This window comes from Thamnophis elegans, chromosome 4 (genome assembly GCF_009769535.1).
Source record: "Thamnophis elegans isolate rThaEle1 chromosome 4, rThaEle1.pri, whole genome shotgun sequence".
Lineage (NCBI taxonomy): Eukaryota > Metazoa > Chordata > Lepidosauria > Squamata > Colubridae > Thamnophis > Thamnophis elegans.
In genome coordinates, this window is record NC_045544.1 from 82,755,377 (window position 1) to 82,772,332 (window position 16,956).

A 16,956-nucleotide genomic window follows, 5' to 3' on the forward strand; every position below is an offset into this window, starting at 1 on the left:
TTTAGGAATTAGCAGGATTAGCAGCAATAACAGAGCAGCAACGAATAAAGAAAAATGGGATGTTTTACAGAAAGAGAGAAGGAATCTGCTAATTCATAACTGAGGAAAAATATAGGATTTTTTTTTAGATTCTGTATTTTTAATCATTTGAAATCATTTGCAAAACCAAAAGTAGAGTCTCTATTTTCCAGACTTACTATTGAAAGTTACAAATTGTTCTTTTTGTCTGTGGACTCCTGCTCTTCTTACCCCCATTTCCTTTGCATAATTCATACTCTTATTGTTGTTCTGGATTGCATATGAGTTCTTTAGCCTATTCCGGAAGGCTAAAAGGATACTTTATCAAAGAGGTATGAGCAAAGGACATATAATGGACAAAGAAGGGGCAGTTCCGTGAGGGGTGGTAGAACCCATTCTACCTTCTAGCTTTTATGTCCATTAAGTTTATCTGAAAACTTGGGCTGAGCATCTACAACTCTTGATACTTCTTTTTTTAATGCTATTTTGGCCTCTAACAAAAAGAATAGCATGCCTGATCTTATATTAAATCAAGGAGACAACGAGATATGTTTGAAGGAGATGTATTCTTGCTCTTGATTGGTCACTCTGTGGTGAAGATTGGGCTGTTGCAGCATGTTTCTCTCTGCAAGGCATAAATTAGATCAGTGGTGGTATTCAGCTGGTTCGGGCCGGTTTGGTTGAACAGGTTGTTAAATTGCTGGCTGGTCCCACCCCTTCGTGCCCTGACCCTTCCAGGCATCCGCCCGTGCCGCATTTTGGTTCCCAGGTAAGTGCAGAAAGGTCTACTAGACTCAAAACAGAGCACATGGGGGTGCAGCATGCCCCCCAGTCTGTTTTTGCTTCCAGGAGGCTGCAGGGAGGCCTACTTGACCAAAATTGGGGTTTGGGTGTGAGGGTGTGGCACTGCTCCCTCAGTCCATTTTTGCTCCCAGGAGGCTGCAGGAAGGCCTACTAGGGGAGTGGGGATGAAGCGCTCCCAGGGGGCTGCAGGGAAGTCTACTAGGTCTACTACAGAGGTGGGTTCCTACCAGTTCGCACCTATTCGGTAGAACCAGTTCGTCAAATCTACCGAACCGGTTAGAAGAGGTTCCACCAGTGGACCCGGAAAGCAGGCCACACCTACAGAAGAAGTTTCAAAATTTTTTGAAACCCACCACTGCCACACCCACACCCACACCCACACCCACACACACACACCCACACCCACACACAGACAGACAGACAGACTGATACAGAGAGAGAGAGAAAGAGAAAGAAAGGAAGAAAGAAAGAAATGAAAAAAGAAAAAAGAAAGAAAAAGAGTGAGAGAGAGATAAAAGAAAAAAGAAAAAAGGGACAGAGAGACAAAAGGAAGGAGCAAGTCACTCCCACCAGGTCACATGGCTGGCAAGCCACTCCCACAAAGGAGGCCACACCCACAGAGTAGGTTCCAAAAATTTTTGAAACCCACCACTGGTCTACTAGGCCCAAAATGGGGCACAGGGGGACCCCATGGCCCATTTTTGCTTCCAGGGGGTACAGGAGGCCAAGTGCTGCCTGTCACAACCCCTGGCCATGCCCACCATGGCCACATGTACCCAGCTGGACGTAGAACCGGTTGTTAAATTATTTGAATCCCACCACTGAATTAGACTCTCTTAAATCCAGTGTGCGCATTAAAAATCACACAAAATCTGTGCCAAAGGCACTCTTTTATCAGCTTTGACTGATAAACCAGTTATCTCCCTATCTGGAGAAGAAAGATGTGCATCATTTTCATAATGATCTCACATCTGATTTGGGGTAATTCATTTTTTGGGGAGTATATTTTTATTATTTTTACGAAGTTACCATACATTCACATTATATACAACTAGTCTCAACCATTAACTATTAGCCAACTTAATACATTGTCTATCCTTCTGTCCAATCACAATATATAGTTTGTTCCAGTCTTGTCACCTTGTCCTATACCAATTATAAAATCTGTTCCAGACTTCAAAATATTCTGATTCCCCTTTATTTTTAAGTTCAAAAGTGAGCTTATCTGCTTCTGCACAGGCCAACACGTTTCTGATTACATCTAGCTCTGATGGCGTATTTTCTTTTTTCCAATATTTTACGTAAGTTATGTGCGCCGCAGTTAGTACATGTATAATTAGATAAAGTGTATATTTCTTAAACCCGGTATTATACCTGGGAGAAAAATTTCTGGTTTAAACAGAATTTGGTCTCCCACCATTTGTTCTAACCATGATTGAATCATTTTCCAATATTTTTTTGCCTCATTGCATGTCCACCACATATGATAAAAAGTGCCTGGTGGTTTTTTACACTTCCAACAATTTGGGGCCAGGTTTTTAAACATTTTGGAGAGCCGTGCTGGGGGGAGATGCCATCTGTAGAACATCTTTTTTTTTAAATAAATTTTTTATTTTCAGACAAACACAAACACACAGCACATATAACATAAAAGCCTCTTCAACTACACACAGTGTGTCAATTGGTTAGAAGGTCTTTCTGTGTCCTTTCATAGTCATCACTTGCATTTTATCAAAATTCACATATTGACAATCAAGGTATCTTTGTATACATTGTTATTATGCTTCCTCCTATTCTAAGTCATTCTATCATTTTAGCATTGATAACATTCTCTAATAATTTTCGATTCCATGTTTTTTCCCCATTATTAATATCATCAATCTAATATACATGTATACAAATTGTTATAATTATTAAACATCCATTAAGCCTAGCTATTATTACATCCTTTCAACATAAGGCATATTAAATTTGAAGTAACTTTATATTGTGACATTTTATTACATGATTCTGAAATCATCAAATGATATTACATCTTTATATTCTATTCTATATAGAATTGTTTCATCTTTTATAAAAAGGCTTTTCAACATCATCTCCATAATCCTCACTTACAGTATTGTATAAAATTTCATATTATCAATCTAGTATATACAAAGGCTTTGTTATCATTATTAATCATTTATTTGACTATAGCTATTATTACATTGTACATAGCACTCAAAATTCAACTACATTTAACTAAAATTTATTGTGACATTTCATTTTATCATCCTGCATTCTTCCAGAGATAGTGTAGTCCAATATTTCTTGCCATTTGTAAAGTTTGTATTCTAAGTGTTTTCTTGATAAGTCTTATGTGGACTTCTCTTAAGAACTTGTTGTTTATTGCATGTCTTATAAGAATTCGAAACCCTCTATCTGCTCTTTTTATCAGCTTAACTTTTGTTATCATTAGTTCTTCTGCTGAGATTACTCTCATTTCTGCCAAATGTTCTCTCCTTTCTTCATCTATTTTCTGACATTTGAAATAAAATTCTGGTTCATTGATTTCTCCTTTCCATATTTCACACTTGTCATTTCCCTCCACTCTCAGTTTGCTGTCAGTGTCAACAATTTTTTTATCACTTTCATATGTCTCTGTCATTTTTTCAACTCTGTCCTCAAACTTCATCACTGTCCCCGTACTTTCTGTATTTTGATCTATAATTTCAAGTCTCTTTTCAATTCTCTCTGTAATTATTAATTTTTTTTTGAATTTCTAAGAAAATTCTTTGCAAAGTTAGTGCCTTTTCTTCTTCACGTTGTGCCATTTTCCAGGTTATAAACACTGCCAAAACATCCGAGACTTTTTAGGTCAAACAAATTCAGTGAAGTTTTTCAAATCAAAGCTTTCTCTTTCCTTCAAAGGAACACCTGTATAAACAAAACGTTTTCCACTGAGCCTTTCAATAGAGAGAGTTTAGAGTTTAGAGTAATTTATTTATATGCCGCCCTTTTCCCTGGGGGGACTCAGGGAGGCTTACACCTCGAAAAGGGGGGGGAAACAAACAATTAACACATAAGACAGTACATCATTAAAAGCACAACATTCATACTATTCGGGTGGGTTACAGTCTTTAACCCCAGGCCTGACAGGATAGCCAGATTTTAAGGGCTGTGCGGAAGGTCTGGAGGGTGGTGAGGGTACGAATCTCCACGGGGAGATCGTTCCATAGGGTCGGAGCTGCCACCGAGAAGGCTCTCCTCTGCGTAGTTGCCAGTCGACATTGACTGGCAGATGGGACTCGGAGGAGGCCTAATCTATGGGATCTAATTGGTCGGGTGGAGGTAATTGGCAGTAGGCGGTCTCTCAAATACCCAGATCCACTACCATGAAGGGCTTTGTAGGTGACAAGTAGCACCTTGAAGTAGCACCTTGAGATCGACCGGTAGCCAGTGCAGCTTGCGGAGGATAGGTGTTATGTGGGTGAAGCGAGGTGCACCCACAATCGCTCGCGCGGCCGCATTCTGGACTAGCTGAAGTCGCCGAATACTCTTCAAGGGCAGCCCCATGTAGAGCACGTTGCAGTACTCCAGCCTAGAGGTCACAAGGGCATGAGTGACTGTTGTGAGAGCCTCCCGGTTCAGGTAGGGGCGCAACTGGTGCACCAGGCGAACCTGGGCAAATGCCCCCCTGGTCACAGCTGACAGATGGTTTTCAAAAGTCAGCTGTGGGTCCAGGAGGACTCCCAAGTTGCGGACCCTGTCTGAGGGGCATAATATTTGACCCCCCAGCCTGAGGGATGGAATACTTGCTGAATTAGTGGGAGGGAAACACAACAGCCACTCGGTCTTATCTGGGTTGAGCACAAGCTTGTTAGCCCTCATCCAGTCCCTAACAGCTTCAAGGCCCTGGTTCATCACGTCTACCGCTTCATTGAGTTGGCACGGGGCGGACAGATACAACTGAGTATCGTCCGCATACTGGTGGTATTTTATCCCGTGCCGCCGAATGATCTCGCCCAGCGGTTTCATGTAGATGTTAAAAAGTAGGGGGGACAAGACCGAACCCTGCGGCACCCCATATGTTAGGGGCCTAGGGGTCGATCTCTGCCCTCCAACTAACACCGACTGCGACCTGTCCGAGAGGTAAGAGGAGAACCACCGCAAAACAGTGCCACCCCCACCTCCCGCAGTCGTCGCAGAAGGATATCATGGTCGATGGTATCGAAAGCCGCTGAGAGGTCAAGGAGAACCAGCCTCCGTCCCTGGCTCTCCAGAGGTCATCGGTCAATGCGACCAAAGCGGTTTCTGTGCTGTAGCTTATAAAGCTTATAGCTTTATCAGATATTGCCAAGCCTCTAGCCACTAGATGGCAGTGTTACCTCTTTTCTGCCTCTCTCTGTAAACACGAAGTTCTGAGAGAGGTAAAAAAATGTTTAAAAATTACTCTCCGTCCAAGTCTTACGAGAGAAGAAGCTTTTAATCCACAAATACAAAAAATGGAAAAAGTATAGAGGAAGAAGGAAAAAAAGAAACCAGTCCAGCTTAAAGGTAAGAGGCATTTGTAAAAAGTCCATCCATAGAAAACAAGCAAAGTTAAGGTAAAAAAGATAACATGATAGTTTTAGACCAGGGTTAATTCACTGCTTATTTTCTTCTGTCTTTGGTTTTATTTTAAATTCCAATTCTTTTGGGTTTTCTCTTCTCTAATAAATTTTTTTCTCACCATTTTGACACCACTCCTGTACTGATTCTGTTTCAGAGACTTGTCCCAACCTTCTGCATCCATTTTGGCTGCTTCTCTTGTAGCTGGCAAAAAGAGCTTTCTCCTGGATCAATCAGGGGCTTTGTGATGCCCCTGAGATCAGCAGGACATGCTCTTCTCTATCACTGTTCCTTCAGAACAGTTTAGGTCCAAAATGACCATCCAGGAACAGAGATATCTCCAGCAATTGTGGAGCCCCAAGATTGCATGTCGTGCTGTTGGGACGTCAAGCCCCGCCCCATCTTATAAAGATTTTCTTTATATGCCGTAGCCATTGCTAGTTTCTGTTTAAGTATACAAAGTTTTTTCCACTGAGCCAATTCCACATTATAACTGAATTTTTTCGCCCAGATGACCAAAGTTTCTTTGACATGCTCCTCCTCTAGCTTATGTTCCAACAAAAATCTATACAACACTTTGATCAACCTGTCTGTATCAAAAGTTTATGTAATATTGTGTAATCTTTGGCAATACCTTCCTTCTTCCTATCCTGTGCAAACCTTGATTGTATTTGTAAATAAGACCACCATTCTAATTCATTTTTATGGGGCATTTTGGAAATTGAATTTAGTCATGAATATGGAGGGAAGGTTGAAGCTTCTCAAAAATCATCTCTATATTGAAATACCCACCCTTCATGTCAATTTATTTCCAAGACTAATTCACACTCTTAGTTTGCTGTAGAAAATCTTACACAGTTTGAGTTCATAAAACCTATAGTGCTGCCTGCTTCTCTATCATCTGCCTCCTCACACCTTCAGGACTTTTGCAGATCCCACTAGAGATCTGTCAAATATCAACAATTGCCTGGGAGAGGAGGCTTTTAACAAGACATTATTGGCTTACTTAGAGTTCAAAAGTTTTTTTAATGGTACTAATTGTACTGCATTGTTTTTAATTGCATGTGTTTTTTTTAATATCATATAATTAATTAGCTTGATCTCTTATATGCTGTTCAGAATCAATGAGGAATGGGTGGCCATGCACTTGTAAACTCAAGGAAATTAATTAAAAGAATCCCATCTCCAGCTTTCTCTAATTTACCATATGATTCTGAAGTTGATTCAGAGTTGACCATCTTGCATCTGGAATGACTCATGAAGGTTAAGTGAACATGGTTTGACTTGCATGATATATTTGGCATACTGCAAATTGTGTGTCCTTTCAGGGCTTCATAAAATTATTTACTGTATTATAATATGGTTGGCAAATATGGTGAAAAGCTTTTTATTTTTCAACTCCAGGTCTACCTTAGATGTTCTTAATTTTTCGCAACCTGCAGCTCGTTGCTCTTCACTTTGCAACATAGAAGTAATGGAACAGCTGAAGGAGCTGAACAAACTGCTTGTGGCCAAGGAATTTCAGATTCGAATACATGGGATAGCCTTACTAATGGACCATTGCAAGAAAAACCCACACTTTGTCTCTTCAAATATTGTGCAGGTATCCCTTATGAATACCACTATCCTTAATTAAAACATAAGTATTTATTAAAGTTGCAAGGACAGTATCATCATAGCACCCAGCCAGATGAATTAATTTTACTCTTAAAAAAAACCTTTTCTCCAATTTACTATTTTTTATGAATAATTATTTATAATAGTTGGGGCCCATGGATTCTCCTGGTTGGCGATCCAGTTCTGCTTTATCTTGTTAACTGTTAAAACATCAGGAATAGAAACAGTTCTGCTTTCATCTCATTGAGAGACTGATACTATTAGTCATAGGAACATTAGCATATTTCCTTTACCTCTTGTTTTCCACCCTGAAGGTATACAAGTTAGAAAGGGAGCTTTTTTCATACCATATAAAAGGGGTGTCAAACCCGCGTCATCATGGCATTGTCATGTGACATATTGCAACTCTTTTCCCCTTTGCTAAACCAAGCGTGGGCGTGGCCAGCACGTGATGCTTCTAATCCATGGGCCGTGAGTTTGACACCCCTGCCATATAATACCCTTAATGAACAAGTTATTCTATTACACCTTAAACAATAACAATTTTACGTTTACAGCTGTGATCTTATGCTAAATGTGGGCCTTGGTGAATGAATTAACATTGATAAATGAGGGTGAATGCAAGAGATATTTTACTGGCAAAATATATTAAAGCAAATTTTTTATGTACTGGCTCATAACTTGGAAGAATTCCTATGATTCTATATAGAGATATTTATGGTAGAATTAATTTGCTTATTTTCTTAATATTAACAGATTTTTGATACTTTTACACCGAGGCTTCAAGATTCCAACAAGAAGGTGAACCAGTATGCTTTAGAATCAGTTGTCTCCATGATTCCAGTGCTTAAAAACGGCTTTAATCCAGTCCTGTTCTCTGTGATGACTATAGTGATGGACAACTTAAACTCAAAGAATTCGGGGATTTACAGCGCGGCAGTAAAGGTTCTGGACACAATGATTACTTACTTAGGTAATGGTTATCTACTTGCAAGATATGTGCATTTTTGTGTTTGCTGTTATATCATATCTTTCAGCCCATCAGAGAAAAAGACTTACAGAATTTTAAAGAAGGGAGACTGTGAATGTGCTACTTAATAAATAGTTTTGGGGCCATACTTCATTTGAGTTACAAATTACATCCAAAGTCTCCCAAACTGTAGATCACAGTATATGTGCATTTACTTTCACATATAAGTTTAGAATAAGTGATGTAGAGCAAATCTCCCCTCACAATTTTAGTTAGCAGTGGTAGAATAGTTTGATTAGTGTGTGTGTGTGTGTGTGTGTGTGTGTGTGTGTGTGTGTGTGTGTGTGTCTTTTCAAATCAGTGTTGACTCCTGATGACTGCCTAGACAAGTCCTGCAGGTTTTTTTGGCAATGTTCTTTGGAGGTAATTTGCCATTGCTTGGGGTTGAGAGAGAGTAACTGGCCCAAGGACACCTACCTGGCTTTGTGCTGAAGGCAGGACTAGAACTCAAGAGTCTTCCATTTTTTTAGTTAGGAATCTTAACCATTAAACTTCTGTTTGCTGGATAGAAAATGAACTCATCGGGCCACACAAACAAGTGAAGCTCCATCCTCTGGATGCAGGCAACCACACTCCCACCAGTCCATGGAAAAATCTGTCACAATGGAATCGATTCCTGGTGCCCAAAATGTTGGGGGGCTGATGGCCTAACCAATGGCCAGTATATCCCCTAGAATTTCAATGACCTTGATGACCTTCTGAAAGATGTCAAAGACTTGACTCTTCCAATAAGCATTGGACATGGGTGTTAGCTAGATCCATTTAATGCAATGACTGTTTTTTTTTGTTGGATTTTTATCCTTGTACATAGTGCTTGCTTTTTGTTTTTAATTATTAATGTGGTTGTATGATTGATAGCTATCTATCCATAGTCACATCTTGACTAGGCAGCCTTATAAATTGTCATATTTTTTTTTAAAAAAAATAAGTTTGGTAAGTTTGAATCCTGGTTTGCTTTTTCATTGCTTACTGTATGATGTAAAGGCAGGTTTTTTTTGTGGTTAGTGTATTAGTGTATTGTGTATTGGCTCCATGTATTGTGCAAATCTACAAATTTCAGGGACAAGGTTATGTGTGTTGTGTGAATATAGCCCATGAGTTATTTTGCTCTTGATTTGAGGACAATCACCCAAATAAGCTTCTTTTGTGCTGGCTTTAGAGAAGCCCTAACTTATAAGCTTCATCCAGCTCATTCTCCTATCTCTAATCCATAAATATCTCCAATACATACTCTTCTTTTTCAAAGAAATTTATAGTTTACTGAGCTCATTTCTGAAGAACAAACAAGCATAAATCCATGTCTAAATGATGGCTTCTTTCAAACATTGTTCTCCAAAGGCAGAAATTGCAATTGCCAATAACTACAAAACCAAGGACTGCTGTAAATTTCATACCACATAGATTTATATCAATATGAAAATACTGTACTGGGTGAATAGGCCAGACATATTATAGGATTTCATGAATCACGACTGAAGTGAGTACTAACATACAGATGTCCTAGTAGATTTACTTATATCCAAACCTGTCATATTTCTGCCTATATTGAAGAACATGAGCACTGAATTTAGAATCAGACATTAATTTTACTGTGTTGTAATTCTGAGGAATAGCTAATGTACGCCATTGTAGAACTACAGCTTCCAGCTTCTATAGGAAACACAGTCAATGCTGGGAGAAGCTATTAGTTCCAGTTCAGCAACATGTGCACAGGTTGCCTATACTTGGCTAGAGATTTGAGCATGCCCAAAATGTATTTTCTCCTTTTATATAAATCCTTTGCTTCTTTTACACTGGACCCCAGTGGATTGTTTCTTAGAAAAATAACCCTGATACTGGAATTAAGTTTAAAAATGTCCACCAATACTTCTATGGATCAGGATAATTAACAGTCTGAAAATTATCATTCTTTGCATAAATTTTGATTTTGGAATAACATTATTTTCCATCGTTGACTGTACTGGGAACCACTTACCTTATCTATGGATGTTTTAGGAGCTTCCACCACAAGAGGACAGTACGTGTATACATTTCTTCATCTTCCAGGGAACATATAATTGCCATTTATAAGTATGGGGCTCATATGACCTTGGAAATCACAGGTTTAGATTTTACTGGACACAAATTTTGGGATTTGAAAAATATAATAAGCTGTTAGCTTTTTTAGTTTTTGAAACTTAATAAAATTCTTAAAAAAATAACTGGCTTCATGAATGTGGTTAACTGATTGTAATATCATGATATGGATATTTCCTGGGAGTTCCTGGTTTTGATTTTCATTACTTTATATGTTCATTTTCTTTCTTGGTACTATTTTCCTTGCAGTAACATATAAAAGTATACAGAAACCTTCCTTACACGAATTTTATGAAAAGTCTATTTGAATCAGAATATCAAATGGAGATAGAGAAACTCTCCCATTTCTGTCAGAGCAGCAAGAAAAATTGTTTAATGCAATAATAATCATCAGCAATACTTTTTAAAGATATACAATTAGCTTTACATTTGCAGAACGTACATTTGCATGGATTCAAGAACAAAATTTTTTCAAAAGGATGTGCCCTCTGACTGTATTTCAGGATTTGTTGTTTTTTCATCTGGTACCTGATTCTTCACTTTGTGAAGGCTGGCTGCAGATGATTAAAAAAAAACATTGCTGTCAAACATTGCACCTCTCCATTTCTTGACCTTCTGGGAAAGCAGCTCTAAATTAATCTCCTACCAATAGCTTATTGGGGCTTTCATGAGTCTCAGATTTTTGAAATGTACAGCACATCTTTCTGGAAGTCAGAAAAGGAGAAAAGTGCCGTGCTTTTCTTTAGAATGAGTTTGGAAAGTTGTTTTTACAAGTGAACTAAAATCTTTAAAGATATTAATAAGCGGGCAATGAGCATCAATAATTAACACCTACTCTCCACATTCGATATTAGCATTTCAAAGCAATTGTTTTTCCTGCTGCAGCAAATGGTGATACTTTCCATTAATCACTAAAAGGACAAGAGTTGCCTTCCTCAACACACACATCATCCTCTTCCTCAGCACACACATCATTCCTCTTCCATCTGTCACAATGGATATTATTGATCAGAACATGATTATTATTATTTTTTGCTCCCTGCTATTTTGTTCTCTTTGATTCTTCTTGACTGCATAACATGAGAAGGAACAAGTTAGGAAAATATTCTTTTTTTAAAAAACAACTAGTCAACAAATCAACATTTGTCACATTTAATTAATGTGTATTTATTTGCTGTACCATTTTCCTCCAGTATGATGGCTTGGAATAGATTCCACTTAAAATCAAATAGGCATGCTATCTATTCACTAAAGGCTGGACCATTGTTAAATGCCTGATCCTGGATTGTCAAAAGCCAACTAACACACAATCCCACCCAAAATTATTTCTAATGGTATTGATTGTTATCTGAAGCAGGAATTCCATAGTCCTAAGGCAATCCACCAAAGCTATTTCATATTTCTTTATAAATTGGCATGGAAGAACCAGAGGTCATACATCTTTTGCACCCAACACTTGCATAATTGCTGAAAGAACTTTAACAAAAAGACAATACTCCATCTTGAAGAGTTGTAGATGCCGGCTTGAATATATTAGAACATTGTTCAATAAAATAAATCGTTTGTTCAGTAAAGGCATACTAAACAAATGATGTTTCTTCACTAGGCTTTTTAAATATCCTCATTTAAAATAACTTGAATTTTTAATAGTGCGAAATGGATTATTGCAAGGAGTGTTGATTACATTTGGATGCATTGGGAAAGAATGTCTGGCCAAGCAGATCCATTGATGCCTCATTTGATTATTTGCAAGCAAAAGCAAATCATATGAACTTCAATACTATGATTGCTAACTGTTTTGTTATTTCTGTTTGTAAGTTGATTTCACAGGAGCAGTGTCAGAGACACCATGTTCATGTATTAGTCATATTGCTTTAAGCTCAATACTCCCCCAAGCCTTCAATTCAATTCAATTAGTTACTGGGGATTCTGGTTATTGTGGTCCCAACACATTGGAAGAGTGCTAGTTGGAGAAGATTGGCGTATGCTTATGAAGGACAGTAGCTTGTAGGAACAAAATCTAAATTTGCAAAAACTCTCTTCTCAATTCAAGTACAATATAACATGAAATTGTTTATTATGTGGTAATTTATGTAACCTCCCACAATCATTCTTGATTGGTCCATAATATCCAAACAATATGTTTGTCCCTTTCAGACAACCTGTTGCTGCTTCAAATATTTGCTAGCAGGGTGCGTTTTCTCACTGGCCGAGCTCTGCAGGACATCACGGATCGTCTGGCAGGTTAGAAAAGACTATGTGCAGTGTGGCATTTCTTCTGAACAATATTTCTGATAACAGTAGGAGGCAAAGAGCTCCTTTATTCACAGCTCAAGGCAGTATATTTCTATTTGCAACTTTTCAAACTTGAAATGAGAAATGTCTGCTTATATGGGCCAGGTCTTTCTCTGGAGGAGACTTATTAGCACAGGCATGTCTCAGTCTTAGAGGTGTTGTTTCTAGCAGCACACTGGCAGGACAGTCACTTGGAAAAGATTGGTATAAAAATAAGTGGAATCAGTTGGGCTCATGTCTCCAAAATAGAGAAGAATAGCTTGCAAAAATATATATGGTACATGATTTACTCCACAGAGATTTAAATGTCCCATTCTACTTGTTGAGGGTATTCAACTGAATGTATTTCTAAATAAAGATGCAAAATTGTTTTTCTGAAAAATTCTGTGTCAAGTTTATAAATATTGGATAGAATCAAATATTCCACTTCAGCTGAATTTTAGATACAAACCAATAAATAGGTGTTGTTTCTACTAGCATTTTCTTTCTCCTTTATTCTTTGAATTTTTAATATAGTATAACAGTTCTGGTTTACAATAATTGGAAAACAGTAAAGAAACCATTGAACAAGAAATTGATATAAGCTCTGACAAGAAATCTAATTCAAAACATAATATAAAGGTTTAGAATATACAACTACAATTTAAGAAACTCTATTTTTTTTTCTCCTAAGAAGGAATGACAGGAAGAAGAGAGTTGTAGATAGAACATTCTCAGTAAAATAAACTGGTTTATTAATTTGGTTTCTTGGACCAAAGTTGTCATATCCTTTCCAGGCATTTGGATGACTAGGAATTATTTCTGAAAACTGGTACCTTGCCCTTGTTCCAAACCAATTGCTATGATCTCTTTAATCTATTGGGCAATGGAAGCAAAGGTTTGCCAGAGGTCCAATCCACAGCTGTGAGAACAGATCACAAACTCCTTATATCAGAACCCCAAAAGTGAAACTATAGTTCGTTCAATGTATGCATCCTAAAGCTTATCATGATCATTTTTCATTGGCCACTGAGATGTAATTGGACTCAAGATATCCTCATCAGATATCACTAAAAGGTCACTGGTGTCACTGGTGTTTTGACTCATGGAGTATGCTTTAACTTAGTGTTGCAGTTTAGAAATTTGATATGGACATTTTAAATAAGTCTCTATTTGAAATAGATAACCAAGCCATCTATTATGCTGTAAATCAATCACTAGAAACAGATTCAAGAGCAATAATTTTTCCTGGGGCAAAAAAGCATTGGAGCCACAAAACTGCAATGATAATTATTTAAGATCAGCAGAACTTCCAATTACCAGAATTACCAAATGGCTTTATAAAAAAACAGTATTTACCCTACTCCTCTAAACCACAGTTTTATACAGTATAAATGAAGTGGCACAACAATGACAGCGCAGACTTGTTATTGAGATACACTTTCTCTCTCTATTTTTTTTTTACTGCTTATGCTGCTGAGGGTCAAGAGTTACATTAATATCAAAGAAATAGTGGAATAGAATAATTAGAGAATGGATGCAAGAGGAGGGACCAAATGAAATGTGAATGACAAAAATTAAAATATTTTTTTATTTCTTTTAAATAATTAAATTGAATAGTTAAAATTATCCTGCGGTGAATTGTCCCATGGCAACAGTGAGTTGGCCGCAGAGAGTTGGCTGTGGCAAATTGTCTCATTCTTCATATGAAAGGTTCATTGCAGTCTACTTCAACCATCCAGGTATCTAAGCCAAATGCATCGAGTTGGGAAAGGCTGGTGTTTTTGGCAAGGAATTCATAAAAAAATTAGATTCAAATCATATTTATGTACAGTTTTTGTTTCCAACCTACTGTATTTTGACTTTCCTAGCTTTTAAGTTTATACATTTCTTTAATAGTCACATGTATGTGTTCTGTCACTGGTTTCTGCAGCTGACTGTACATACATGAAGTCTGTGTCCCTATGTTATTGATATTAGATCTCCTCTTTTTGGATGGTCTCATTCTATATAACCATGCAATGTGCCTTTTGAGGCAAAGTGGGTGAGACTACACACTGATCAGATGAGATGTGTGTCCTTCTCAGCACAGAGGCTTTCTAGGCTAGGTTTCACCTGAATGATTTTTTTCTAATAATTTTTGGAGCTAGTCCCTGTTCCTCATGCAATGTGCTGCTGTGGCACATAATTTGCATCTCAGATTGTGGTACCCTATCAATAGTCAAAATCTCAAATAAATAGCAATAGTACTGGCATTGTACTAGCCTAAAGCACTGAAAAGTTTATTTAAACAGTCATACCTTATGTTCTATTACTTGAAAGAAGTTTCCATGGATATTTCCATGGGGATTAATTTCAAGAATTTTAGCAATTCTGCAAGATTACTTGTTCTATTATAAATCTTATTTCAAGTGTTGACAACTTTATTAGAAAAGATGACCCCATGTTCACTCTCTCCCTTCAAACCACTTTATGACTCTATTGCTATGGTCCATTGATACAATCCAATTGGCAAAAATTGCCTATGTAAGCAATCAAGGGATGGAGGAAAACAGCAATAAGGAAAAAACTGCCACTATTACTAAAGCAGAGAGGAGATTATTCGCCTGAAAGATTTCCCTTTTATAGAAAGTACTGATGTATACCTAACACCAACATATGAAGATACCAGGCTGAAATTTAAATAAATGACAGTTATTGTTATCCATTTAATTGCACAATATTAAAATAATTTGAGGAAAGTAGAGAGGTACCTTGGTATTCAACTGCTTTGAAACTCATTGAATTTGGTACCCAATGCATTTGGATATGAAAATTTTGTCCCGGTATTCGTTTGTATGGTACTCAATGCACAAGCTACAACTTGTCATTGTCGGCTACCTTGTGACTCACTACATTATTCCTTTTGGGGAAAAATTGTTTGGTACTCATTGTTTTTAGTATTCATTGCACCTCCCAGAACCAATGAATGATGAGTACTGAGAGGTACCACTGTAATACAAACATAACTAAGTAAGCAGTCGTTCATTGACAAGGAAATTGTCTTAACAGTTTTTCAAATTTCAGTGCTACATCTGCAACCAAAAAAGTGAGCAGCTATCTAGTTCACTATTTCTCAACCTTCACCACTTGAAGTTGTGTGGACTTTAATTCCCAGAATTCCCCCACCAGCCAAGGCTAAGAAACACCAATCTTAAAGATCTGCAATCTTTTGCTTTCAGGTCTTGTGGCTGTTGCCTATCCACGAAAGCCTCAAGTTGTGGAACGTCTCATCCTTCCTGTTCTCTGGTATTTCCTGAATAACATGATTGGTAATGGGGTATTACCTGGGAAGAGTGGAAACGTTAGAACTGTGGTCTCTAAACTGGCTCAAAGCTTGCACAAACAAATGGGACTGAAACTTGAGGAATATGTTTGCAACCAACCACAACATGTGATCAAACTTTTTCAAGATCTTTTAGATATGGATCGTCAATGAAAAAAACCTGCTACTATATCTGGAACAATTATAGTAGGACATTTTAAAGAGAAGCAAAAAATGGATAATGATACAGAACTTGCCATTACTTAACTTTTTTATTTTTGAAGTGTAAGAGTCTCCTGTTGAAAGCTTTTAGTAATAATGCTAAAATGGAAAATGTATATAATATATTTTGCTGTAGAATTAAATCATCTATTTTTTTAAGGTTTAAGCTCCACCACTTTTGACCCATAGAGATTTCATCAATGATAAAAATGCATAAATGGCACAAATGTAACTTTTATATGTGTAAAAACAGAAAATAATTTATGTAAAATATATCAATATTGTGTGATAAAGTGATAGAGGTAAACTTTAAACCATAATACTTCCTCTATCTCTATGGATTGCCAGTTAGGGAAGGTGGATTACATGATCACAAAAAGATGCAAATACCAATTAGTGGTAGCTTCCAAACTGTCATGTAAACTGCCCACTAAAGTTATTCCTTAGATGGTTACTGGGGAAAAAATTGTGAAGGGAAGAAGAGGAAATCTGAAATATAAATGCTTGGCACAAAATGCGTAAGAAATATTCCAAACAATATTTACCTTCCATTCAGTTGATCTGTTATAGAGGTGCTGATACACAGTTTTTCCACTTAGCACTGGCATAGTATATTCTCATTTCTTTATTTTTTTAAAAAAAGCCATCAAGGAGAAAAAAATGGACCACCATACAGTGCCTCTTATCTGATTGGTTTGGTTGCTGTTTGAAAGAACCAAGAAAATCTGATTTATCTCAGTTCCTTATGTGTTAGGAACTGGAGATAATATAACTTGTCACTACTTTCCATTCATTGTTTTTGAATCTGCCTCTCCTCACTTAATTAGCAAAGTATCTATACAGCGCTTCCTATAGTAATACAACACAGTAGAGTGGTTTGGAATATCTGGAATTGTCTGGTTGTACTCCCAAAGCATTAGCCTTTGACAATGATTTCCATATTCATTCTGAAATACTAGAAAACAAAATTAATCCCTGTAGCATTTCTATATGGACAGCTGTCACTTGCTAACATGGCATG

At 37.3% G+C, this 16,956-nt stretch overlaps 1 protein-coding gene across 1 annotated transcript in view; it reads left to right on the forward strand.

Annotated features, from left to right (window-relative positions):
• TOGARAM2 (TOG array regulator of axonemal microtubules 2) overlaps positions 1–15,887 on the forward strand; it is a 46,923-nt gene extending 31,036 nt beyond the window's left edge. Inside the window, exons 16-19 of the mRNA XM_032217089.1 lie at positions 6,817–7,015; positions 7,786–8,002; positions 12,293–12,379; positions 15,631–15,887. Coding sequence (XP_032072980.1) covers positions 6,817–7,015; positions 7,786–8,002; positions 12,293–12,379; positions 15,631–15,887 — 760 coding nt within the window. The remainder of the gene's footprint in view (positions 1–6,816; positions 7,016–7,785; positions 8,003–12,292; positions 12,380–15,630) is intronic.
• Positions 15,888–16,956: the final 1,069 nt, after the last annotated feature.